This window comes from Chanodichthys erythropterus, chromosome 14 (genome assembly GCF_024489055.1).
Source record: "Chanodichthys erythropterus isolate Z2021 chromosome 14, ASM2448905v1, whole genome shotgun sequence".
NCBI classification, from domain to species: Eukaryota; Metazoa; Chordata; class Actinopteri; order Cypriniformes; family Xenocyprididae; genus Chanodichthys; species Chanodichthys erythropterus.
This window is the reverse complement of record NC_090234.1, coordinates 25,950,902-25,974,632: the sequence shown is the minus strand read 5'-3', so window position 1 is coordinate 25,974,632 and position 23,731 is coordinate 25,950,902. Positions and strand designations below refer to the sequence as shown.

At 41.7% G+C, this 23,731-nt stretch overlaps 1 protein-coding gene across 1 annotated transcript in view; it reads left to right on the top strand.

Annotated features, from left to right (window-relative positions):
* The window catches only part of LOC137035645 (collagen alpha-3(VI) chain-like), a 33,235-nt gene extending 11,547 nt beyond the window's left edge, over nucleotides 1-21,688 (top strand). Inside the window, exons 2-10 of the mRNA XM_067409123.1 lie at nucleotides 763-871; nucleotides 4,191-4,784; nucleotides 8,544-9,137; nucleotides 11,186-11,779; nucleotides 20,375-20,542; nucleotides 20,656-20,786; nucleotides 20,871-20,984; nucleotides 21,118-21,219; nucleotides 21,339-21,688. Of these exons, the coding sequence (XP_067265224.1) occupies nucleotides 775-871; nucleotides 4,191-4,784; nucleotides 8,544-9,137; nucleotides 11,186-11,779; nucleotides 20,375-20,542; nucleotides 20,656-20,786; nucleotides 20,871-20,984; nucleotides 21,118-21,219; nucleotides 21,339-21,515 (2,571 nt within the window). The 5' untranslated portion in view covers nucleotides 763-774 and the 3' untranslated portion in view covers nucleotides 21,516-21,688. The remainder of the gene's footprint in view (nucleotides 1-762; nucleotides 872-4,190; nucleotides 4,785-8,543; nucleotides 9,138-11,185; nucleotides 11,780-20,374; nucleotides 20,543-20,655; nucleotides 20,787-20,870; nucleotides 20,985-21,117; nucleotides 21,220-21,338) is intronic.
* Nucleotides 21,689-23,731: the final 2,043 nt, after the last annotated feature.

Here is a 23,731-nt window from a genome sequence, read left to right as displayed (position 1 = left end):
GATAAGGTATAAAGGTTTACTTCTGATAGGACAAGCTACAGGTACAATTTTGGCACATTTTTCCATTTTATCCAGCTTTAAGAAAGACTCACATGGAGAGGCTGTTTTCCCACTTGAACCACTAGAGGACAATGTTGAGACCTTGTAATACTCCATTCTCATAACACCCACTTCTCACTATCCAATCAGTTTTTACAGCAGTACCTTTCAGTATGATTCTGAGCTCAACAAGGAGGGGGCATTCTGTGTCCTGACATCTGTTTGACTGCATGTTATTGCATTTTTGTTTGTGTCCAGTACTATAATGCTTTTTTTTTTTAAGTGTGGACCTTTTATTGCTTTGTGGTTTTTACTGGCAAGTAAGGACAGTTGATGTGGGAAGAAATCCTTCTAAAATCCTGAAATTTGACAGCTGTGTGGATTTGGCTCATGGAGTAGAAACTGGTCACATAACTCATAAATCTGTGCAGCCAAAACTTTTCCTCTCCTCCTAAAAATAAGCGTAAACAGTCCAGAGGTATTTTAGAGAATGTTTGTGTCATATTTTATGAGGAAGATGAGAACACAAACAACCCAATAAGAGACTATATTTAAGTTAAGACATAACGGTGGATGAACAACAGTCATATGTGTTAGTGCCATTGCAAGTGAGTACAAGCTTTGTTATAAAGTGATGATGTGTGAAAGTAACAAAGCTTCAGAGGAGTATGGTGTAAATTCTTCTCAAAAACTTAAAAGCAGTTTTGTTTTCTTTTTTTCCAGCTGTCTATTCCAATGCTTTTGTGGACAATGGGGACGAACCGGTTGTTACTGTATGCCCTCTTGGGTATAATGGCTTTCGGTCTATTCCCAAAACTTGAAGCTCAGGATGGTAAGTTTGGTCCAGCATCCTTCACCTTTCTTCGAAAAGTAAACTAATGATCAAAAACAATTCAACAAATCACTGAATTTTAAGTTTACACCACTAATCCTGAAGGGTCTCAAGAGCTACTGTCAGCATCGGGAACGATCACAGCCGGTTAATATTGACTAAGGGTAATTCATGCAAAAATTTCCCAGAATTAACCATTCTCCCACACTGATAACATGACTAGTTTAGTCACATTTTCTGCATGCTGTGACTCCACTGCAAAGAGACGAGAGATAATGGATTTTAAGTGTAACAGAATTTAAAAAAAGCAACATCCATCCAACTGTCTTGAGAGCTTAATGTCTGATTCTTATGTGTGTGCTTACTGTCTTCACTGTGTAACCATATAAATAAAAAAATGTTCCTTCACAACTGATACAGTGATGAACCCATATGTTTTCATCTTTGAAATGTTAAGTGAAAAAAATGCTCTTTTGTTTAGTTAATTCAAACATTAAAGACCCCATAAATCAAAAGGAAAGGTTTTGTCCTTATCCTTTTAGCCATCAATAATATTCTTCACTTTAAGCAGAACTGTATGCTTTTAAATTTACAAATCAGGCCTAGTGTATTGATGACTTGTCCTCTTCACTATACCAAAGACAGCACGCAGTTTACCTGACTTGCATCCAGGTCAAAGTGTGAAAGCCAAGTTGGATGGAGATAAAGGATGGAAAACATCGGCAACAGTCGTCGGAATAGCTCATGAACCCAGTTCATACATTGTACAGACAGAGGAAGGGGTAATCTCTCGTCGAAACCGGAGACACATCCAGAGTGTTCCAGAAACACCTGAAACGGCCCAAACACTCGACGGTTGCTATAACATGTTTGTTTATTGACAGGTTACGTTAAAGAGACTGACTGTTGTAAACAGGTGACATTGTTCTATATCTGTGATATGCCTCTTTCTTTGTTCTAGACCATGTTCTAGACTAGAGAAAAAATAATGATAATGAGGCAGTTGAACTTTAAAGAGGGGACGTGGTGATAGGTTAAGACAAGTGATTATGATTGGCTGTAACTGTGGGGTCCAGGGTTGCTGGGCAACAGGGGCGGGGTTATAGAGAAAGTCACAGAAATGACAGTGAGTTTGTTCTGCTGCTGCATATGTTAAATAAAACTAAAAGACTGAGTTCACCAAGTTGTCTGCTCAATATATCACGACATTATGTAAATGACAGTCCAGTTAATAATGTTGTGCATTGCTGTTTGGCTGCCTGCGATCCTTTCTGAATGAAGCCAATCATTTATTCCGCTGATCTAACTCCTTTGAGATCAAATAAAACTGTAGTAATGATAAAGCACTGTGATGTCACATGGTCCTAATAAATACTACTAATGTCCCTACCCCTAATATTACCTAAAAAAGATTATCAGGCAGTAAATCATGGCTCATGTCTGTGACATAACTAAAGATTATTGACTATGTAAAAATGACCTTTAAGAACTTCAATACTATACCCTATATATCCTGGCAACACCTTTTTTCTTTTGTTATCACAAAAAAATAATGTGCTCATTGAGTGAATTCATGGAGTCTTTAATAATCAAATATGTGAAAAATGCCAGTACAGTTGAAAGAAGTAACAGTAAAAGTGATTTTAAAGAAGTCCAAAGATGAGACAGAAGGGTCATGACTGGTGCTGTTATCACTGAATACTGTAACATGAGTCTGCATGATCTGACTGAACACAAGAAGATGGAAAGATTCAATTGCCCAGGCAGCCTTTAGAGGTGCCCAAACACATATACAGAAACTTTGTAATGTACACACTACTCTAAATACACTGTAAATTAAAACTCTACAACACAATTCTACACAATTTTAGAGTATGAAAATGAGAAAGTTGCAGAGCATCTTCCTTGGTTCAGCAGACATGCAGTATATTGTGTTTGTGTTGTGTTTTTATGATGGATTGTAATTATCCATGATTATGTTTTATGCTTGCACCCTTCCCCTGTCTCCCTCTTTTTTTTTAACCCACACTTTTTGCATTATTTTGTCTGTCTCCCTGTCCTTTCTCCACTTCTCCTTCAAAGCCCCTGCATGGGCTAGCCGACCTTGTACTCTTAATTGACGGATCAGAGAACGTTGGAGCTGCCAACTTCCCCCTCATCAGTGATTTGGCTGTCCAAGTGATTAAGGGGCTTGCCGTGGGCAGGGATGCAATCCGTGTAGCCCTTGTGCTTTATGGTGACGATCCCGAGATTCAGTTCTATCTCAATAGCTATGACAACAAAGAGAGCGTCCTCAGTGCTATCCGGGGACTTAAGTACCCTGGTGGGTATGAGGCAAATCTGGGGGTCGCCTTGGAGGAGGTGGCAAACAGTTTGTTGGGACAAGATGCAGGAGGCAGGGCAGAGGAAGGGGTGCCCCAGGCACTGGTGGTAATCAGTGCTGGGGAGTCCACTGATGATGTCAGTCAGGGCGAGAGGGCCCTAAAACAGGCCAGTGTGTTCACTTTTGGTATTGCTGCGGGTGATTCTGCTACTGCCCAACTGGAAGCTGTTGCTACAGACAAAAGCTTTGTTCTGTCCGCTCCTGATGTCAGAACAGTGGCAAGCATGGGTGACCAGATACTGCCATACATTAATGGGGTCGCCCAGCGCACCATTGTGATTGAAACAGATTTCACAGAAGGTATGTAATTACCGTATGAGAGGGATTCCATAGAGAAACTGAAGAAAAGGAAATAATAGCAGTACATTATCATGGGTGTGGACATCTAAACAAGAAAAAAAATGTAATATTTTTAGGTGAAAGTGTAAAGGTTTGTGTTTTTTGTCCTCAAAATTTTCTTTTATTTTTCTTTATCTTTTTTAAAAAGTTTTTTAGTGGCAACACTTACTTTATGTATCATATTTTGAGTGCTGTAAACACTCAATACAACATAATTTTTTTTGTAATTCACTGTTCTTTTCAGAGTTTGTGTTTTCTCTAATATATAATTTTTAGACTAAACCACTTAGCACATCATGCAACCCATTAACACTTCTTGTTTATGTTCAGGATATTATTAAATTTAGGTCATAGCATTGGAATCCATTTCTATGCTTTGAAATAAATTATCACTTCATGCTGATTGATTTCCATGATTTTTACTACTTATATGATTTATAGATGTTATCTTTATGGCAAGTAGAAATGATAGTTAATACATTGTATCTTTAAAACATAAATTTTAAATGAATGATGAGCGCTAACTGCTTCATAGGTTACTTGATTTTGGTTCAAATTTTCAGAAGAACTAAGCAGAATTGTTTTTCCCCCTTTTAGCTTTGGCTGTTGGGAAGAGAGATATAATTTTCCTCATTGACAGTAGCATGGGTACCATCGTAGTCAATGCAGTGCGAGACTTCGTCAAAAGGTTTATCGACACCATGCCAATTGGACCTGATCAGGTGCAGGTCGGAGTGGCGATGTTTTCCACCACCCCAAGATCAGAGATCAACCTCAACTCATTCAATTCAAAAGAATCCCTAATCACTGGTCTTGCAAAAATAAAATCCAAACCTTCGGCTGAAGTCAACATTGGTGCTGCCCTGGATTTTGTGAGAACCAACATGCTCAGAGCTGAGAGTGGGAGCCGCATTCAAGATCAAGTGCCACAGCTTGTGTTGCTCCTGACCAGTAAAAAATCTAAAGACAGTGTCCAACAGCCGGCTGAAGCTCTTCGTCAAATGGGTGTTCTTACTTTGGCTGCTGGCTCCAGAGCTGCTGATGAGGCTGAGCTCAGGCAAATAGCTTTTGATGAAAGTGTGGTTTTCATGCTGAAGGACTTCAGGATGTTGCTGCGTAACCCCAGAGAAATCATCTCCCCTCTCTCTACATTGTCTGGCGTTGTTGTGTCAGAGGATCCAACTGAAACAGGTAATATTCTACAGACATACTCATCTTGTTTATAAAAAAAATAAATAAAAAAATGCAGATTGTGTTGCTCATAAGTTATTAAAATATATAGTTATTATAATATAAGTTAATATATAGATAAAATGAAATACTGTACAACTGTATATCTTTCCTTATGCACTTTTGCCCATTGATTTTATTCTATACAAAGTAAGATTCTTTGACTTAATTTAAAAAGTACTTAGATATCTAAAATTGTGGTCATATAAAATCTTCTAGACCCAGTTGTGGATGTTACTACAGTCCGCACCCAAAGAGTTGTCCGAGACATTGTCTTCTTGATGGATGGATCTAGCTACGTTGGAAGTAACTTTAAATTTGTGCTGGATTTCATAATTGAAATTAATAATTGAGGTGTAAATAAACGCCTCAAACACCCGACGGTTGCTATAACATGTTTGTTTATTGACAGGTTACGTTAAAGAGATTGACTGTTGTAAACATTGTTCTATAGATGATAATAACAGTGATCTGCCTCTTTCTTTGTTCTAGACTAGGGAAAAAAAATAATGATAATGAGGCAGTAGAACTTTAAAGAGGGGACATGTGGTGATACGTTAACACAAGTGATTATGATTGGCTGTAACTGTGGGGTCCAGGGTTGCTGGGCAACAGGGGCGGGGTTATAGAGAAAGTCACAGATGTAGCGTCTGGACCAATCAGCCACACAATTATTCATTGTATTTAATGAATTACCCATAAACTCACTCTCACTATCAAAGTTCTCTGAACTCATCCCCCTAAAACTGCAACCAGCATCCCAAGTGTAGATAGCACACAGGCACAACTAGGTGTCCTGTTACAGTTATATGGTACTTTTATGATCCAGAAGAATGCTGTAGAGACTAGTCACTCATTCTTCCTGAGAAGGACAAATAAACTCTCTTAATCCTATGTATTCTCTATATAACCACTTGGGAAATGTATAAACATGTACCCAATTTTCCCATCTCATGACTTTCCTTTTATAGGCTTTATTCTATGTATTAATTCTCTCTTTAGAACTATTTTGGTATTAATATTCCATAGTTGCAAATGTATATTTAACTGAGATCACATTGGCAGCATGTTTGGTATCTACGGACTCTATCAACTTTTATTTCCTATTTGGTAATTTATGTTACATGTTACTAACTCTGTGACATGTTAGTATTATAGGAATCTAGAAGGTTATTCTCTCATTCATCCAATCCAGTGTCTTATGCTAATATCATGCTACAGAACAAAGACTCGTAAAACTTCCCTCTCAAAGGGAAACTCCTTATTGGCTCAGACACCCCAAGAGGGTGTGACATCTTCACCCCTTTTATTCACTGTTCACAAGATCAAACCCCCTTCTCTTCCTGCTCTTCCTCGTCTTCTTTTATTTTACTGACAAATGCTGAGGTCAAGATGATGCTTTAAGAAGCTAGAAGCTTCTAAGGAACCCCAAGCTTGTGCCGGGCCTCGGCCTAGACCTTCCATTCACCAAAGATCCTCTGAATCCAACTGGTTCTCTTTCATCAAGACAATATCAGCAAAGATTCACGGGAGCCTCCACAAATTGCATCAGGACAGTTTAATTCAACTTGGAGAGACATGCAAGTATCAAACTTAGTCTCATTATCGGATACATTGAGTATCCTTACCCCTTTGAAAGAAGGGCCGGTTAAAATTAAACTGATGGTTTGCTCAAGGCTGTTGATCTGCTGAATGTCCAACAATGTTGTAACCTCTTGCTTCCTGTACTCTGCTTTAGCTCTCTCTCTTGGTAAACTGTATGCATGTATGTGTGTGAATGTTAGAGTAGTTTAAGTGTTTAGTCTAGTTAATAAAGTCTTTGTTCATGTCACACGTAAGGTTGTCCGTGTTTTGCACTCATATACGGGAGTCCCTATTCAGGTCGATCGTGACTACAGGCTTTTAGAATAAGATTGTTATTTCCCATAACCTGGAAATGAACATTTCTTAGAATTAATAAACAATTAACACTGTGTGTTCATTGGACAACAGGTTAATTGATTGTAATATTAATTTTATTACATTAAGTTAATTTTATTAACTGATTCAAATATTAATTATTATTATTATAATTGTTATGATTAATTATTCATATTTATTTTGAGCTAATTTGCTACACAGAAATGACAGTGAGTTTGTTCTGCTGCTGCATATGTAAAATAAAACTAAAAGACTGAGTTCACCAAGTTGTCTGCTCAATATATCACGACATTATGTAAATGACAGTCCAGATAATAATGTTGTGCATTGCTGTTTGGTTGCCTGTGATCCTTTCTGAATGAAGCCAATCATTTATTCCGCTGATCTAACTCCTTTGAGATCAAATAAAATTGTAGTTCGGTGTTTTTTCTGATGACTGTTGTTACAGCTAACAGCACAACATATCGCAGACACAACCTTGTTGTGAACCTTCTGGGTGTTTTTCATTGATCTGCAACTGGTAGTTGTGGCTGCTGTGACCATACACTGAAACATATCGCATGTGACCGGGCACAAAAATGGTGATGATAAAGCACTTTGATGTCACATGGTCCTAATAAATACTACTAATGTCCCTACCCCTAATATTACCTGCAACCGATTATCAGGCAGTAAATCATGGCTCATGTCTGTGACATAACTAAAGATTATTGACTATTTAAAAATGACCTTCAAGACCTTCAATACCATACCCTATATATCCTGGCAACACCTTTTGTTTCAACAGGAAATTATGCTATCACAAAAAAAAAATGTGCTCATTGAGTGATTTCATGGAGTCTTTAATAATCAAATATGTGAAAAATGCCAGTACAGTTGAAAGAAGTAACAGTAAAAGTGATTTTAAAGAAGTCCAAAGATGAGACAGAAGAAGGCGATGGAAAGATTCAATTGCCCAGGCAGTTTTGGTATTGCTGCGGGTGATTCTGCTACTGCCCAACTGGAAGCTACTGCTACAGACAAAAGCTTTGTTCTGTCCACTCCTGATGTCAGAACAGTGGCAAGCATGGGTGACCAGATACTGCCATACATTAATGGGGTCGCCCAGCGCACCATTGTGATTGAAACAGATTTCACAGAAGGTATGTAATTACCGTATGTGAGGGATTCCATAGAGAAACTGAAGAAAAGGAAATAATAGCAGTACATTATCATGGGTGTGGACATCTAAACAAGAAAAAAAAACTTAATATTTTTAGGTGAAAGTGTAAAGGCTTGTGTATTTTTCCCTCAACATTTTCTTTTTATTTTTCTTTATCTTTTTTAAAAAAAAATTAGTGGCAACACTTACTTTATGTATCATATTTTGAGTGCTGTAAACAACATACACATGTTTGCAAATGAACTATACAAAATAATTTTTTGTAATTCACTGTTCTTTTCAGAGTTTGTGTTTTCTCTAATATACAATTTTTAGACTAAACCAAGAGTAGCACATCATGCAACCCATTAACACTTCTTGTTTATGTTCAGGATATTATTAAATTTAGGTCATAGCATTGGAATCCATTTCTATGCTTTGAAATAAATGATCACTTCATGCTGATTGATTTCCATGATTTTTACTACTTATATGATTTATAGATGTTATCTTTATGGCAAGTAGAAATGATAGTTAATACATTGTATCTTTAAAACATAAATTTTAAATGAATGATGAGCGCTAACTGCTTCATAGGTTACTTGATTTTGGTTCAGATTTGCAGAAGAACTAAGCAGAATTGTTTTTCCCCCTTTTAGCTTTGGCTGTTGGGAAGAGAGATATAATTTTCCTCATTGACAGTAGCATGGGTACCATCGTAGTCAATGCAGTGCGAGACTTCGTCAAAAGGTTTATCGACACCATGCCAATTGGACCTGATCAGGTGCAGGTCGGAGTGGCGATGTTTTCCACCACCCCAAGATCAGAGATCAACCTCAACTCATTCAGTTCAAAAGAATCCCTAATCCCTGGTCTTGCAAAAATAAAATCCAAACCTTCGGCTGAAGTCAACATTGGTGCTGCCCTGGATTTTGTGAGAACCAACATGCTCAGAGCTGAGAGTGGGAGCCGCATTCAAGATCAAGTGCCACAGCTTGTGTTGCTCCTGACCAGTAAAAAATCTAAAGACAGTGTCCAACAGCCGGCTGAAGCTCTTCGTCAAATGGGTGTTCTTACTTTGGCTGCTGGCTCCAGAGCTGCTGATGAGGCTGAGCTCAGGCAAATAGCTTTTGATGAAAGTGTGGTTTTCATTCTGAAGGACTTCAGGATGTTGCTGCGTAACCCCAGAGAAATCATCTCCCCTCTCTCTACATTGTCTGGCGTTGTTGTGTCAGAGGATCCAACTGAAACAGGTAATATTCTACAGACATACTCATCTTGTTTATAAAAAAAAAAAAAATGCTCATTGTGTTGCTCATAAGTTATTAAAATATATAGTTATTATAATATAAGTTAATAAATAGATAAAATGAAATATACTGTACAAATATATATCTTTCCTTATGCACTTTTGCCCATTGATTTTATTCTATACAAAGTGAGATTCTTTGACTTAATTTAAAAAGTACTTAGATATCTAAAATTGTGGTCATATAAAATCTTCTAGACCCAGTTGTGGATGTTACTACAGTCCGCACCCAAAGAGTTGTCCGAGACATTGTCTTCTTGATGGATGGATCTAGCTACGTTGGAAGTAACTTTAAATTTGTGCTGGATTTCATAATTGAAATTAATAATTGAGGTGTAAATAAACGCCTCAAACACCCGACGGTTGCTATAACATGTTTGTTTATTGACAGGTTACGTTAAAGAGATTGACTGTTGTAAACATTGTTCTATAGATGATAATAACAGTGATCTGCCTCTTTCTTTGTTCTAGACTAGGGAAAAAAATAATAATAATGAGGCAGTAGAACTTTAAAGAGGGAACATGTGGTGATAGGTTAAGACAAGTGATTATGATTGGCTGTAACTGTGGGGTCCAGGGTTGCTGGGCAACAGGGGCGGGGTTATAGAGAAAGTCTCAGAAATGACAGTGAGTTTGTTCTGCTGCTGCATATGTTAAATAAAACTAAAAGACTGAGTTCACCAAGTTGTCTGCTCAATATATCACGACATTATGTAAATGACAGTCCAGTAAATAATGTTGTGCATTGCTGTTTGGTTGCCTGTGATCCTTTCTGAATGAAGCCAATCATTTATTCCGCTGATCTAACTCCTTTGAGATCAAATAAAATTGTAGTTCGGTGTTTTTTCTGATGACTGTTGTTACAGCTAACAGCACAACATATCGCAGACACAACCTTGTTGTGAACCTTCTGGGTGTTTTTCATTGATCTGCAACTGGTAGTTGTGGCTGCTGTGACCATACACTGAAACATATCGCATGTGACCCGGCACAAAAATGGTGATGATAAAGCACTGTGATGTCACATGGTCCTAATAAATACTACTAATGTCCCTACCCCTAATATTACCTGCAACCGATTATCAGGCAGTAAATCATGGCTCATGTCTGTGACATAACTAAAGATTATTGACTATTTAAAAATGACCTTCAAGACCTTCAATACCATACCCTATATATCCTGGGAACTCCTTTTGTGTCAACAGGAAATTATGCTATCACACAAAAAAAAAATGTGCTCATTGAGTGATTTCATGGAGTCTTTAATAATCAAATATTTGAAAAATGCCAGTACAGTTGAAAGAAGTAACAGTAAAAGTGATTTTAAAGAAGTCCAAAGATGAGACAGAAGAAGGCGATGGAAAGATTCAATTGCCCAGGCAGTTTTGGTATTGTTGCGGGTGATTCTGCTACTGCCCAACTGGAAGCTACTGCTACAGACAAAAGCTTTGTTCTGTCCACTCCTGATGTCAGAACAGTGGCAAGCATGGGTGACCAGATACTGCCATACATTAATGGGGTCATCCAGCGCACCATTGTGATTGAAACAGATTTCACAGAAGGTATGTAATTGCCGTATGAGAGGGATTCCATAGAGAAACTGAAGAAAAGGAAATAATAGCAGTACATTATCATGGGTGTGGACATCTAAACAAGAATATACAATTTTTAGACTAAACCAAGAGTAGCACATCATGCAACCCATTAACACTTCTTGTTTATATTCAGGATATTATTAAATTTAGGTCATAGCATTGGAATCCATTTCTATGCTTTGAAATAAATGATCACTTCATGCTGATTGATTTCCATGATTTTTACTTGTATGATTTATAGATGTTATCTTTATGGCAAGTAGAAATGATAGTTAATACATTGTATCTTTAAAACATAAATTTTAAATGAATGATGAGCGCTAACTGCTTCATAGGTTACTTGATTTTGGTTCAGATTTGCAGAAGAACTAAGCAGAATTGTTTTTCCCCCTTTTAGCTTTGGCTGTTGGGAAGAGAGATATAATTTTCCTCATTGACAGTAGCATGGGTACCATCGTAATCAATGCAGTGCGAGACTTCGTCAAAAGGTTTATCGACACCATGCCAATTGGACCTGATCAGGTGCAGGTCGGAGTGGCCATGCTTTCCACCACCCCAAGATCAGAGATCAACCTCAACTCATTCAGTTCAAAAGAATCCCTAATCCCTGGTCTTGCAAAAATAAAATCCAAACCTTCGGCTGAAGTCAACATTGGTGCTGCCCTGGATTTTGTGAGAACCAACATGCTCAGAGCTGAGAGTGGGAGCCGCATTCAAGATCAAGTGCCACAGCTTGTGTTGCTCCTGACCAGTAAAAAATCTAAAGACAGTGTCCAACAGCCGGCTGAAGCTCTTCGTCAAATGGGTGTTCTTACTTTGGCTGCTGGCTCCAGAGCTGCTGATGAGGCTGAGCTCAGGCAAATAGCTTTTGATGAAAGTGTGGTTTTCATGCTGAAGGACTTCAGGATGTTGCTGCGTAACCCCAGAGAAATCATCTCCCCTCTCTCTACATTGTCTGGCGTTGTTGTGTCAGAGGATCCAACTGAAACAGGTAATATTCTACAGACATACTCATCTTGTTTATAAAAAAAAAAAAAATGCAGATTGTGTTGCTCATAAGTTATTAAAATATATATAGTTATTATAATTTAACCCTCTACAGCACTGCATTGCCACAACGGAAAGTTTTCTTAAGCCGTATGCTTTGTACAGTTTTCTTTAAATGATTACAACCAATTAGAAAGGTTGAGAAAGTACCAAAGAACAGTCCAGTAAGGTGTGAGACTCACGTTAAGCACCATTTAAAGGTGGGATGTCCTGTTCTGACACATGGTCACAGGAGCACATGGTGTGAGAAGAAGGGAAGATTATTTGCTTTAGTAATCTTATTTAAAATGCCATGAACTATACATAAAAAATGTGTGTGTGTATGAAGGTATAGAGAAGCCTTTTGTCAGGTTTTATATTTTTTATTTTGTTCAGAAATTCAGTTTCTCTTTTTGTTGCCTCAGGGCAACGTTGTGCGATAAGGGGTACTTTTCGAGGATGTTTTGGACAATACCTCACATTGGTCATAATGTATTATAAGAAGGGAAGATGCAGGGTTCCTGGGTGTGCAGGAACACCCAAAGTGATGTGCAAAATTCGTAACATACACCACTATTTCACAGTAGAAAAGAACTGCTTTTTGAAGTTTCGTACAGAGTGAAATCTTATCACATGAAGTACATTATATGGCATAGCACACTACATGATACAGAACTACTGTATGCATGTATCAAATTCAATATATCAATGTCTTTTAAGTGTTTTTCCCCTTTTACTTAATGATTTATTTAATTTTTATTTTGATGATAATTTTCTTTATGATTCTGTACCATTGTCGCACAACATTGAGGCAACGAAAAAATATTTGGGGGTTGGGGGAGGGTGGGAGCAAACTTTTTTTTTTTTAATCAATAAAACGTTCCCAAATGAACCAAAAAATGATGTGGAATTTTTTTTTTCATGTGCCATCAATATGTGTGCAGTAGAGGGATAAGTTAATAAGATAAATAGATAAAATGAAATACTGTACAACATATCTTTCCTTATGCACTTTTGCCCTTTGATTTTATTCTATACAAAGTGAGATTCTTTAACTTAATTTAAAAAGTACTTAGATATCTAAAATTGTGGTCATATAAAATCTTCTAGACCCAGTTGTGGATGTTACTACAGTCTGCACCCAAAGAGTTGTCCGAGACATTGTCTTCTTGGTGGATGGATCTAGTTATGTTGGAAGTAACTTTCAATCTGTGCTGGATTTCATAATTGGCGTGGTGAACGTACTCGGTTACTAACGTAACCTCGGTTCCCTGAGATACGGAACGAGTACTGCGTATGGGGAAAGGTCTCCTTTTTCCCTGTTACTGAAGCCTTTTTCAATAACGCAGTGTAACTGCATCGTCATTGGTTCACTCATAGACAAGTTGTTGAACCAATGACGGCGCGGCATAGCTGCGCGACCTATGGCGACACAGCGCGCAAATATTCCCGCCGAAATGGGCGGGGTTTAGGGCTATATAAGCGGGCGTTTCGCCATAGGATTTCAGGTCATTCGACTGAAGCGACGGCACTGAAGCCGCAGCCTCGTGGCACGGCAAGTAGCGCAGTACTCATTCCGTGTCTCAGGGAACCGAGGTTACATTAGTAACCGAGTACGTTCCCTTTTGATACTTCACTCGTACTGCGTATGGGGACCGAATTCAACCGCGCCGTGCCACGGCGGGGAACGAATGGACTTGTCTTGGGCACGTGAGGGAACCAGAGGACAAGTGAGAAGGCCGGAGCCGTCGAACCCTCGTTACACTACAAAAAGGGAGTTAACTCCCAGAGTGGCATGAAGCGGAGCTCGATAGAGGCCGCTGGATCATACCGAGAGGACCCGAGCTTGTAAGGTCGGAACGTCCAAATGATAAAATCTGACAAAAGTAGACGGCGAGGACCAGCCGGCCGCCTCACAGATGTCTTTAATCGAAACTCCACTAGACCAGGCCCAAGAGGAAGCCATTCCTCTAGTAGAGTGAGCTCTAACTCCTATGGGGCAGTCGAGGCCCATAGAGGAGTAACAAAGAGCAATAGCGTCGACTATCCAACGCGAAAGACGTTGCTTTGAGACCGAAGACCCCTTGGTGCAGCCACCAAAGCAGATAAAGAGCTGATCAGATTGCCGAAAAGGCTGTGATCGATCACGGAGCTTTTGTGAAAAGCCTGAACAGCTCTGAGGACCAAACTTGGCTCCTCCAGAGCGGGGCCACAAGGAGGACTCTGTGCTTGTCTTCCCTGATTCGTCTGATGACCTGTGGGATCAGAGCGATCGGGGGAAAAGCGTAAAGGAGGGTGCTGGACCAGACATGGGCCAGCGCATCTTCCTCCTTTGAGAAATAAATTGGGCAGTGAGAGTTGCCTTCTGAAGCGAAGAGGTCTACCTTTGCCTTCCCGAAGAACTCCCAGATCATGAGAACCGTCTGGGGGTGGAGTATCCACTCGTCTGAGGGGACATTGCTCCGAGATAGCATGTCTGCTCCCAAGTTTGTTCTCCCGGGTATGTGAGTCGCCCTGAGCGACTGAAACCTCGGTGATGCCCATTCCAGAAGACGCTTCGCCAGAGCGCATAAGCGGCTGGACGAAAGACCGCCCTGGTGATTTATGTATGACACCACTGTCATGCTGTCCGACTGGACTAAGACGTGGCGCCCTGTCAGGTGTGCCTGGAATGCATGAAGGGCTCGAATCACTGCCAACATCTCGAGGCAGTTGATGTGCAGATGGCATTCCACATGAGACCACGAGCCGAAGGCCGGTCTGCCCTCGCAAAGAGCGCACCAACCTGTGTTGGACGCATCCATTGAGAGCACCATCCTTCTGGACACCGCCTGTAGGGGTACTCCTTGGCTGAACCATACAGGGTTCATCCAGGGTTTCAGAGCTGCCAAACAGGCCTGATTGACCTTGAGACGCAGGCGGCCGTGCCGCCAGGCGTGAGGAGGGACCCGGAACTTCAACCAGTACTGCAGAGGCCGCATCCGAAGAAGGCCGAGCTGCAGAACCGGGGAGGCGGAAGCCATCAGCCCTAGCATCCTCTGGAAAAACTTCAGAGGGAAATAGGCTCTATTCCTGACCGATGCCGCAAGCTGCTGAATGGCCAGAGCGCGCTCTGGAGATACTACAGCCGTCATACGGACTGAGTTGAAAACTGCACCCAGGAACGTTATACGCTGGCTGGGGAGCAGTGAGCTCTTGGCAAAGTTGACCCTGAGACCCAGGCACTCCAAGTGGCTGAGTAACACGGATCTATGATGCTCCAGCTCGGCTCATGACTGGGCTAGGATGAGCCAGTCGTCGAGGTAATTGAGAACCTGGATTCCCATCTATCTCAGTGGGGAAAGCGCCGCGTTCATGCACTTGGTAAAAGTGCGAGGAGCTAGGGACAGTCCGAATGGAAGGACTGTATATTGGTAAGCCACACCCTTGAACGCGAATCTCAAAAATCGCCTGTGATGGGGGGCTATCTGGATGTGAAAGTATGCATCTTTCAGGTCCAGCGAGCAGAACCAGTCCCCGGGGCAAACCTGCGCGAGTATCTGCTTCAGCGTTAGCATCTTGAACTTCCGTCTCATGAGGGAGAGGTTCAAGAGCCTGAGATCTAAGATGGGTCTGAGACCGCCATCTTTTTTGGGAACTAGAAAATAACGGCTGTAGAACCCCGAATTGCTCTCAGAGGGGGAGACTATTTCTATAGCTCCTTTTCTCAGAAGAGACATGACTTCGGCTCGGAGGACATGAACGTCGTCCGTGTTGACTGAAGTCTGAAGCACCCCGCTGATGCGCGGGGGGCCTTCGGGCGAACTGAAGCGAGTAGCCTCGACTTATGGTTCCCAGAACCCAGCTTGACACTCCGGGGATGGCCCGCCAGGCCTCGGCCCGCGTGACAAGGGGCTGAATGGTATCGGGTGACGGGCCGCCAATCGGGGGCCCGTGCACCGGAGAGAGTGGAAGACGAACTTCGCTCTTTCTTAGAGAAGGTAGAATATTCATAGTGTTCACCATAAGAATAGCGTTTTGCATGGACACAGCACTGGGCCCAGTTAGCACAACACTGAACATATCTCCTATGCCCGGAGCTGAACGAGGCAGAGGGGGGGTGGAACGAAAGAGCTTTTGGGGTGGTCCGGCTGTGGCGAGACTTTGCCCCATCCTCTTCCTTCCTGAAATATCAGGAGGGCTTAGGAGGCGTCGGGTCCAGCGTAATCTTAGGCCGGGGTCCCTGACATTGCCTTGGGAAGGAGGAGCGCTTACAATGGCGCTGCTCCTTGAGTGGTGCTGCCTGAGAGGTAGAGGGGGCAGGTTTGTTCTGCTGAGCCGGCGCAGACTTGGGGCGGCTGGAGGCAGACGTGGAGCTAGGGCGTTTAGGCAGGAAGTGTCGCATAGCCTGAGACGACTCTTGTGCTGCAGTAAAACGCTCTGTAAAGCCCTTTACTGCTGGCCCGAAGAGACCAGAAGGAGAGACCGGGGCATCCAAAAAGGCCGTCTTGTCCATCTCCTTAATCTCGGTCAGGTTGAGCCACAAATGGCGCTCAAGCACGACCAGGCTGGCCATGGATCGTCCAATAGCCTGAGCTGTGGCTTTTGTGGCACGCAGGGCTAAGTCAGTGGCGCTGCGGAGGTCACGGAAGGCAGGTGCATCGAAGCCAGACTCATCCAGAGAACGGAGGAGCTTCGCTTGAAACACCTGGAGAATAGCCATGGCGTGCAGCGCTGAGGCAGCCTGGCCCGCGGACGTATATGCTCTGCCAGCCAGGGCAGAAGTGGTCCCGCAGGGCTTGGATGGAAGGGCCCTCTTAGTGTTCCAACCCACAGCCGTGGGGGCACAGAGGTGAGCCGCCACCGCTTCGTCCAGGGGCGGTAGATGCTTGTAACCCTTCTCTTCAGAGCCATCCACAGAGGTGAGTGCTGAATAATTCGTAGTACATAGGCGGGCAGAATACGGGGCGCGCCACGACTTCGTCAGCTTGTTGTGAACCTCTGGGAAAAAACGGCATGGCGCGTTGACGAGGGGCCTGGCGGGAACCCGACAGGAACCACTCATCGAGCCTGCTCCGTGATGGCTCCTCAGGGCGGGAGAACAGGACGGGGGACTGCTCTCTCGGGGGAGAGGGTGAGGCACGCGGGGAAGCCGGCGTGACGGCATCCAACTCCGTGCGCTGGGCCGTTCTGCCCCGCCGTCTCTTCCTAGCCGGCTCGCGGGAGGAAGATGACGGGCGGCGAGAAGAAGGCGATCGGCAAGCGCAGAGAGGCGAGACTCATGTTCTCACAGTGAGAACACGAGGTCCCGGTGAGCGCGGCCTCTGCATGGGGTCTGCCCAGGCAGCCGACGCACTCACCGTGACCGTCATCGTCATGCAGAGGGGCTCTGCATGTACCACACGAGTGGCGCGGCATTTGTAACAACGCCGCCGCCGTGAAAACGGCGTTTGAGGGGCTCTTTTAGAGCGGCGAGGGCCGCTAGAGCAGTGAACCGCGGGAAAAACGATCTTTTAGGCGCGCCGGATGGCGGCAGGAGACGGGCTGGCAGGCGGCCGGAAGCGGGAAGCGGGCGGCTCGAGACGGCGCTCGAGGCGGCAGTCGACGAGGGCGCCGGCGCTTCTTCCTCGGCAAGCTCAGCAGTCCGCTGCGGGAGCCTCTTCGACGGCAGCGAGAGCTTCTTTCCAGGCGAGCTTCTTCCAGGCGAGCTTCTTCCAGGCGGCGAAGGCTTCAGCCGGAGATCAGCAAGGAGCGATGTGAAGTCGTCGCTGAAGGAGAGAGAACTGGAATCCTATGGCGAAACGCCCGCTTATATAGCCCTAAACCCCGCCCATTTCGGATATTCGCGCGCTCTGTCGTTGGTTCAACAACTTGTCTATGAGTGAACCAATGACGATGCAGTTACACTGCGTTATTGAAAAAGGCTTCAGTAACGGGGAAAAAGGAGACCTTTCCCCATACGCAGTACGAGTGAAGTATCGAAAGGGAACAGACTAGACGTTCGACCTGAGCGAGTGCACATTGGACTAATGCAGTTTGCAGAGGGGCAGAAAACTGAGTTTTATCTGAACACTCACAACACCAAACAGGATGTTCTCTCTGCCATTGATCAGCTGATTATGATGGGAGGAGAAGCATTGAACACTGGTGCAGCCCTACAGTATGCCCTAGCCAACCACTTCCAGCCCGCAGCCGGGTCTCGTAGGAGACAGGGGATCCAGCAGGTACTGGTGCTAATAACAGGAGGACCATCTCAAGATGAATTGAAGCGGGTAGAAGGTGTTTTGACTTTTGCTGTTGGAGCTGGCAAAGTGGAAGAGCTTTTACTGAAAATTATTGCATTTGCTGAAGGTTTGGCATACTACAAAATTAATTTTGCTGACTTGTCAATGTTGTTGAGCAGATTATGACATCACTGTTGTTGGGGAGACCGATAAAACAATAACAGGTGAGCTGAATCATGCTGACATGACTTCATAAAAATCTTTCAGTTTCATTATTAAAGGGCCATTGCCCTAATGATGGTCATTCCAAATGTGGAAAAGATTCCATGTTAAAAGTGGAATGTGGCAAAAAATGGCATCCACAAGTAGAACCTCTAAGAACATTTGCTAAAATGACCGTTCTCTGAAAAACTTGCCTGGAACTCACAAAATGAACCAACAATTTTGTAAAATAATGTTTTAGTTAATAAATGTAAATGTGTATAAGGAATAACAGAAAATAATTATATTAATATAATATAAAAATAGGTGAGGTGATTACAGTATTACTGTAAAGTCTGAGAACAAATTACTTTTTGCACCTCTCTATTTTTTTAACACTTTTATTGTTTTACTTTTGTATTCAGAAATGTACAATGTAACTTGATGTTGATATTTAAGCATTTTATTGTATTTCATTAATATTTTTTTTTTTTTTTTTTTTTAGAAAGCTGTAATTTATGCCATTAAAGGATTAGTTCACCCAAAAATGAAAATTATGTCATTAATTACTCACCCTCATATCGTTCCACACCCGTAAGACCTTCGTTCATCTTCGGAACACAAATTGGCTCAGTGAGGCCGCCATTGCCAATAATAACGCTCCCTTTTTCAATGCCCAGAAAGCTACTAAAAACATATTTAAAACAGTTTATGTGACTACAGTGGTTCAACCATAATATTATAAAGCAACTAGAATACTTTTTGTGCACCAAAAATAACAAAATAGCGACTTTATTCAACAATATCTAGTGATGGGCTTTTTCAAAACACTGCTTCATGAAGCTTCGAAGCTTTACGAATCATTTGTTTTGATTACGGATGTACTGTGTCTCATGTCTCTGGACCAGAGCAGACTGTTGTGCTCGCTCTGTGGTGGTTCACGTGACAAACGGACTGCATTCGCATCAATGTTTGGCTCAGTTGGTGTCCAGCATATGTGGCGATGCCCTGATGAGAAGTACCAAGAAAACTGTGTATTGGCTACAGTCAATCATGGTGGTGGTAGCATCATAGTCTGGGGCTGCATGATTGCTGCTGATACGGGGGAGCTCTGCTTCACTGAGGGGAACATGGATTCCAACATGTGCTGGGACATTCTGAAGCAGAACATGATGCCATCCCTTCAGAAACTAGGCCGAACGGCAGTTTTCCAACATAACGACCTCAAACACACCGCCAAGATGACAACTGCATTGCTGTGGAAGCTGAAGGTGATGGAGTGGCCAAGTATGTCTCCACACCTGAACCTTATTTGAGTACCTGTGGGGTATCCTCAAGCAGAAGGTGGAGAAGCGCCATGTGCCTAACGCCCAGCAGCTCTGTTATGTCATTATGGAGGAGTGGAAGAGGATCCCAGCAACAACCTGTGCAGCTCTGCTGAATTCCATGCCCAGGAGGATTAAGGCAGTGCTAGACAACAGTGGTGCTCACACAAAATACTGACACTTTGGACACAGTTTTGACATGTTCACTTAGGGTGTACTCACTTTTGTTGCCAGCTATTTAGACAATAATGGCTGTATGTTGAGTTATTTTTAGAGGACAGTAAATCTCTACTACTATACAAGCAGCACTAAAGTATTTACATTTTTATTTCTAGACTATTGTCACTTGAGAAGATATACTAAAATGGTTGCTGAAATGTGAGGGGTGTACTCACTTTTGTGAGATACTGTATGTGTTTTATTTGTATGACTCAGACATGTGTATAGCTTCAGTTGCTGGTGCATGTTGACATCTAGTGGCAAAAAGTTTAACTTAGAATGCAATTCAAGTTGTTTTTGTTTGTTTGTTTGTTTTAAAAAAAAAGAAAGATTCATATGCTGCTTTTGAAAAGAAATGCATCCAGTTAAGAAACACTTATTTATTTATTTATTTATTTTTTATTAGCCTAAAATTTTTGTTTTTGGTAGGCTGCCATTATTGAAATTACTCAGCTATGTTCAGGTGATTGAGATTTTAAAAGAAGCTCATGAAGCTGTTTGTGTTTAGTAGATGCTTTGAGACGTGTGGGTGACAAACATGGGTATGTTCTTTTGGGCAGTAATTTTTATGGGTTTGTTTGTTTATCTTTTGGATTTTTTTTTTTTTTTCAGATTCAAAGACAGTGTTGATCGTGTACGCGCACCAGAGTGCGGGATCTTTCAGTGCGGCCGCGAAAGATGCTGCTGTGGATGTGCTGAAGAAACAGGGCTGCAATGTGCTTGTGTCTGACCTGTATGAAATGAAATTCAAGGCCACAGCAACCAAAGAGGACATTACTGGTGTGGGAGGCAGTGTTATATTTGTTTAGAAAATAATATTAAACTTAAAACGTGTGCCTGTATCTGAGTGCAATGGCAGTTCTTGCACATTTTATTTTTTTGGTTTGTTTCAGGACCATTGAAGAACCCAGAACACTTTTGCTATGAAGAGGAGACCATGCTGGCCTGGCAGGATGGCCAACTAGCTTCTGATATCGTAGAGGAGCAAAAGAAACTAAAAGAAGCAGATATTGTTATCTTTCAGGTATGGCACTTTTTTCAAGAGGGAGGGGAGGGGGTGTACTTGTAATTTTTTTTTATTTTTACTGTTTTATTGTTTCTCTACCAGTTTCCCATGTACTGGTTCTCTGTTCCTGCCATCATGAAAGGTTGGATGGATCGGGTTCTTACCCTTGGTTTTGCTTACACTTTGGAAAAACGCTACAGTGCGGGCATCTTCAGGGTGGGGCCTAAAAATCACAACATTTTTTTTTTTTCATTACATGTATTCATCACAAAAGGTTAACATGTTGGTTTAATGAAATATGAGAGGGCTGTTAGTATCGGTGTTATTTGAGTGTTGTTTTTTATTTCAGGAAAAGAAAGCCATGTTATCCTTCACCACTGGTTCCCATGAGACCATGTTCAACTCCAATGGGATCAATGGAGACATGAATGTTACTCTGTGGCCAGTTCAGGTAAGAAGCTTCAGCCCTTATTCTTTTACCTCAACCAGGCTTAATTTTGCACTCTATTAATGAGTTTGCATGTAATACTAACCTGAGACTGTTGTGCTAATAGAATGGTTCTTTTATAGAATGGTGTTCTCAACTACTGTGGCTTCCAGGTCCTCGCACCACAGATCTTCCGGACACCGACACATCTCTCTGCTGAGGCTCGTGGCAGCCTGTTGGAAGGCTGGCGTACTCGTCTTCAAGGTCTCTTAAGTGAAGCACCACTCGCCTTCCCACCAGTAGACTTGTCTCAAAGCTAATTTTTTTTTGTAGTGCTTTACCTGGATAACAGTAGTTTAATCCACGGAATCACAGAGCTTGACAGTGAAAAGTCTGTATTGCACACATTTAAGGGCAGGTAAACAGGCAGCTCATACATGGAGAATCTCTTTGTGAACATTAAAAATAAAAGCAAAAGTATAATAAACTGGTAGCGCAGACTTGTCAACTACTTTTCCTTGCACAGTTACACAGTATCTTAAAGGCACCCTGCATACTAATGCAATACTATAAATACCTTGTTTTGGCTGTTACAGTCTTCCTATAGGGGCTTTAACCAAACAATTCTATGGTCGGTCCACATACCAAGTGTGTTTGTTTCAGAATAAGCAGCACCTTAATGGGGCACATAAATTGCCTTCATTTACTCTTGGAAAGGTATTTGTCTCCCAGCTGTGCACAGATTTCCAATTTCCTGTGGAAATTCCTTGGAGGCCTGTACTTTTCTGAGGCAAGGTTCTTTAGCAGATGTCTACTGATAACGCTTTGATATGCGTTTTCATATTAATCTAAAACAGATCCTAAATGGTAATCTAGAAACCGGTAGCTTTTCAGTCTCAGAATAAATTACTCTTTATATAGTAAGGGTGAACAATAAATCATATGAAATAAGGTAATCTCTTATTTAAACAGACATTAACAAAACTGGATGCGAAATAGAGTTTGAGGCAATGAGTTTGCATGGTAATGACATCATGTGACACTAATGTAGCATATTACTATTTCACTTATTACATTGTGTGATATTTCACATATTACTGATGTATACTGCGCTGTAAGCAGATCAGTTCCAAACATTCTCTAGAGCAGCAGGGATGGGCAACTTCGGTCCTGGAGGGCCACTGTCCTGCAGAGTTTAGCTCCAGCCTTGTTAAAAACTCACCTGCCTATACCTTTCTAGCAAAGCCACTGGAAGGCAAGCCTGCAACCTTTAGCCAAAAAATGGATGAATGGATGTCAATGGATGAGAGGCTTCACTATGCTGATTAAACAGCTTTTGTGGGCAAATAGCTCACTTCTGGACTGAAGTTGCCCTGCATTGCCTTGCCTCTTGTGGTGGCACTGAGTATATGCTCAAATATCCAAGGGTGCCAGGTTTGACTGGTTAGCATGGTCTTTAACCCCTGATGGTGCTGTAAGTAATCACACACACACACAAACAGCTTATCTATCAACTGCAGTTTCAAAAGTATGGTGGTGCATTGACGCCACATATTTTTATGTCCTGTTATGCCATTGAAACAATACATTTTCTCATAATAACGAGATGCTATGTCGTTAAAACAACATTTTTCTTGTTAAATCTATATCTTTTTTCATAATAACGACATATGTCATAAAGACAATGTTTTTTCCCCATTATAACAAGATATAGGCCTATTTTTAAAACAACATATTTTGTATATGACGTGACAAAATACTCCATGTGCACTAAATGAAAATTCTTCCTGAAAGTAATGCACTCACATAGACATAAAAACATCTTTTTCCTAATCTAGTTCTTAATAAACTTGGCATTGTATATTACAAATATAATTGCCTCTGTGACGAATTGCTTTGTTCTTCTGTTGTAAATAGCTTTGGGTAAAAGCGCCTGCAAGGATCCAATTTTGAGTAGATTATAAATCAGTGCATGTCTGACACACATGCTGGAATGCATAGCTAAACTTTGATGGCTCTTCTGAATAAAACAAATCATCTTCTGGCCCTGTTCACAAGGTGGTTTGTATTAATATATCTAATTATGAAATAAATTATGCAACTACATTTATTTTGGAAGAGATCTCTCTCTAAACAATGGTTCATAGAATAGGTCACAAACAAACCTTCTACACATTTCACAATCTTAATCTTTAGTATCTTTGTTGCATGACAAAATGCAGCAGTTATATTGTCAAAAGACAGAGAAGCAGGTGACAGAAATTATTCATTTAGTCAAGACAGTTATGTGGCTCTGCAAGGGAAGCTTTTGCGGTTTAGGTGACAGTCTTGTTGCACAATCTCCTGGGCGTAGTGCAGTTTTTGCATCCACCACACCTCTCCTGATGTGCCAGTCCATAACAGACACTCTCAGCACTCTCGCATGCAAACCACAAGCAAGTCTAGCATTTAAATGCACAGGACATTTTCAGAGACAACTGTGTAATATTAATAATAAATTCTGAAAGTGACAGTTGAAGGCTTCTACTAGTTAGCT